This window comes from Lolium rigidum, chromosome 2, assembly GCF_022539505.1.
Source record: "Lolium rigidum isolate FL_2022 chromosome 2, APGP_CSIRO_Lrig_0.1, whole genome shotgun sequence".
NCBI classification, from domain to species: Eukaryota; Viridiplantae; Streptophyta; class Magnoliopsida; order Poales; family Poaceae; genus Lolium; species Lolium rigidum.
The window spans coordinates 221,049,898-221,053,128 of record NC_061509.1 but is presented as its reverse complement, the minus strand read 5'-3'; the positions used below and the strand labels follow the sequence as shown (position 1 = coordinate 221,053,128).

The 3,231-nt window shown below is 56.1% G+C and overlaps 1 protein-coding gene across 1 annotated transcript; it reads right to left on the bottom strand.

Annotated features, from left to right (window-relative positions):
- Positions 1-351: 351 nt before the first annotated feature.
- LOC124688179 lies at positions 352-2,597 on the bottom strand. Its single transcript, XM_047221895.1, has 3 exons — positions 2,123-2,597; positions 1,471-1,984; positions 352-659 (listed from the first exon to the last, which is right to left on the bottom strand). The coding sequence occupies exons 1-2, from the start codon at positions 2,523-2,525 to the stop codon at positions 1,473-1,475; spliced, it is 915 nt and encodes a 304-aa protein (XP_047077851.1). The 5' UTR covers positions 2,526-2,597; the 3' UTR covers positions 352-659; positions 1,471-1,472.
- Positions 2,598-3,231: the final 634 nt, after the last annotated feature.

The following is a 3,231-nucleotide window of genomic DNA, read 5'->3' as shown; positions in this document are numbered from 1 at the left end:
GATGATTTTTTATTCAACGGAGCAATTATTGTCACAACTGTAGAATTACCGGGTAAAAAGTGAAATTCACTCTTCATTGTTTGCTAGGATTGCCTCCAGGACATAGGTATCAACTGCAGAGACATAGGTATCAAAATGTATCTTTTGTTAAGAGTAAGTAGGTTCATCTTGAGTACACCTTGAGTTCCCCAACAAATCTTACGCGAAAGTCATGGTTATCATTAATGCCGACGGCTATCGGGCCTATGCCGAAGGCAAATGCGTTGGCTTAGATCATGAGTTATGTAGTGATTTACTTGTCAGCCTACTATTATTTAACCAAAACATAGCCTTGTCCCTCCATTTCCAAAATACAGAGTATAAGATGTTTGCATATGATGGATAAACCAAATTTATACATTTTTTTTGGAAAGATGAATGTATATATCTTACAGTTACTAATTTTTCATCGGCCAGTACAGAACCTCCCAAAACTTACACTTCAACAGCCGTGACCAGCAAGAACGTTCTACAGCTAGCCCCTTGCCGGAAAAAATAAAAGTTAAAAATAAATGATAGACAGCTGGCAAGCCAGAAAGGCTAAAGAAACGGACTGGCTCGTCATCTCATCTCTGATCAGAGCACCGGTGTTGCATGATGGATGCATGCATACAGCATCGCGTCAGGGTGCAAGCGGCAGCGGTCCGTCTGCGGCGCCGCAGTTTGGGCCCAGTTAATCACATACGCGAGCTCCCACGGAAAATGAATAAAAAAAAACGGCGTATGCAGGCCGGCCCGCAGTCGCCGCGATGCGCCGCAAGAAGCACTCAGACCAGCCGACCAGGGCGGCGGCGGAGGAACGAAGCTCTTCATCTGCTTCACCTCCCGCCCCTCCATCGCCTACTCGGGCCTGCGCACCTCCGTCTCCTCCAAGGCCTTCAGCCCCGGCCGCGGCGGCGCTGAGACGGCACCGGCGTCGCGCCCGTCGCTCAGCCGGCAGCTGCGCACCAGCGGGAGCCTCAAGGGGAGCCAGGATGCCAGCCCGCTGAACATCTGCTCGCCTTGCGCGAGCGCCCGCGCTCCGCCGCCGGAGACAAGAAGAATCGGCGAGTCCCGGCCGGCGGGAGTTGGATCTGCGGCGCGGCCATGGCCAGATGCCTCCTGGCGATACAGGAGGATCTAGGAGGAAGAGGTCGGGAAGGGCTCCGCCGTCGGGCCGGCGGACGACGCCAGGGGGTCGGAGGTGGGCATCGTGATGCAGGGGTGGGACATGGAGGACGACGAGGAGTATGTCGCCGACATGGGCGTGGTCGTCAGCGTCTGCATCTTTCCCAGGAACGCCCCCAGGCCGAGCTGTATACGCGGCGCGCGCGGCGCCGCAAAATAACGCGAATCACACGCGGCTATACGCGGCATACCGCGTAATGACTGCGGCAGGTGCGGCGCATACGCGGGCTACGGCGGAGCGTCCCGCTTGCACCGTGAATCGCGTGTCACAATCCTCTGAACATCAACGGCCTCGCGCCGACCAATCCTTCCCGCCCCATCTCCATTCCGCAATTCATCGGGCCGCCGGACGGCAGGGTGCGCCGCCGGCGAGCATCGGACGATGTAGTGCTGCTCGGCCCTTCCCGTGGAGGCCCCGTCGGCCCGGCCACGAGGCCCGCCACTCTCTTGTATTTGCCGGACCACTTGGCCTGGACGTACCGCGCCCGCCTCCACGGCGGCACGTGCATGCCGGCGCCTCGTATCGACTCTGCCGCCGCCGCGCACATTACCGCGGCAACCTCCTTGAAAGCTTCCGGCGTCGCCACGAGCACCGGCGGGAGGGCGAGGAGGAGCTCCTGGTACTCGGCGCTAGGCCTCGCCGTTTCGAACTCGGCGGCGACGTTGACCTCTACGATGTAGCGAGACGTCGAAAAGCCCGCTGACAATACCACGTCCACGTACTCGTGGCTGCCCGCCGGGGAGCTGCTGCTTCTTTCCCACGACGATCGGCAGATACCTGCGCCCAATCACGAAAATAAAACGTCAATCCGTGTTGCTTATGCTTCGATCATGTAGAATTTTTTCTGAAGGAAATAGAGAACGCACTCGAAAATTAACTGAAAAAAGTATCTGAAAGGAGGGCACGGGAACTCACCGGCATCGAACCCTCTCGCGCGGAGCCGTTCCGCGACGCGCTTCCTGACGCCTTCGCCGCCGGCCACGGCCATCCGTGCATCCACGACGGCGCGCTCGGCCTCGGCGCGGACCCGTGCCGCCGCCGCATCGGCGGTCGCATCTGCCAGCGCCGCTCGAAGCGTGTCTATCCAGGCGGCTGCCCTCGGCGCTACGGCCTGCTTGGGGACGGCGTCCTCGCCATATCCGTTGTAGAACTCGTCGACCAACTCAACCAATCCATCGTCGTCGACGTCCTCGCTCCCGGCGGGCGGCGTGATGCTGCCGAAGAACGGGCCCCGCAGCCGCGCCCTCGCCGCCTCGTCCAGGGCCGCCGTGGCCTTCTTGTACGACATCGGTGACGCCTCCATCGTCGTACCAAGCATATAGATGACGGATTGGAGAGACTCGCCGCCGCTGAGGCCGATCGGGAGTCGGCGACCGGTTTTCGCGAGCAGTTGCAAGTTTTTGGCGTGGGTGTATTTGCACGGACCGTCCGTTTTATATATGTTTCGGCGAGCGCGTAGGATGCGTCTAGGTTCCTCGCGCACAGCCATATACGTCCAGGTGCAATGTATCTGGGAACACACACGGTACCCGTGTTGGCGTTGGGCACTATCACTATCACTCAGGGCATTGGGCATTGGGCATTGGGTATTGAGCATCGCGCATCCGGATTGCTTACCTCTTATGGTTTACGGCTGTTGAAAAAACAAATTACGGGAAAAGGAATACTGCAGAGTGCAGTAGCTTAAGGTCTCCATTGTGCGTCCAGATACACCATTACTTGCTGGCATGCTGCTACTATGTTAGTAGCAGGTCAATGAACTATACTCTAGATCAATGATGTTTAGCTCTATTTGAATTCTGCTGAAACAAAATGAATTGTCTAAAATATTGACCTGATGCCGGAGTTCCTAAGATCTGTGATTTCAGTTATACTTATCAACCAATTTTGATCAGATGTTATCTCTTCCGGTTCGAAATATATACTTCATACATCTAGGTTTATTCAAATTTCATTATTGTTCAGTTCTTTGGTACAGCCGTACTAGTTAGGTCCTCTTTGATTCAAAGGGTTTTGTAGGATTT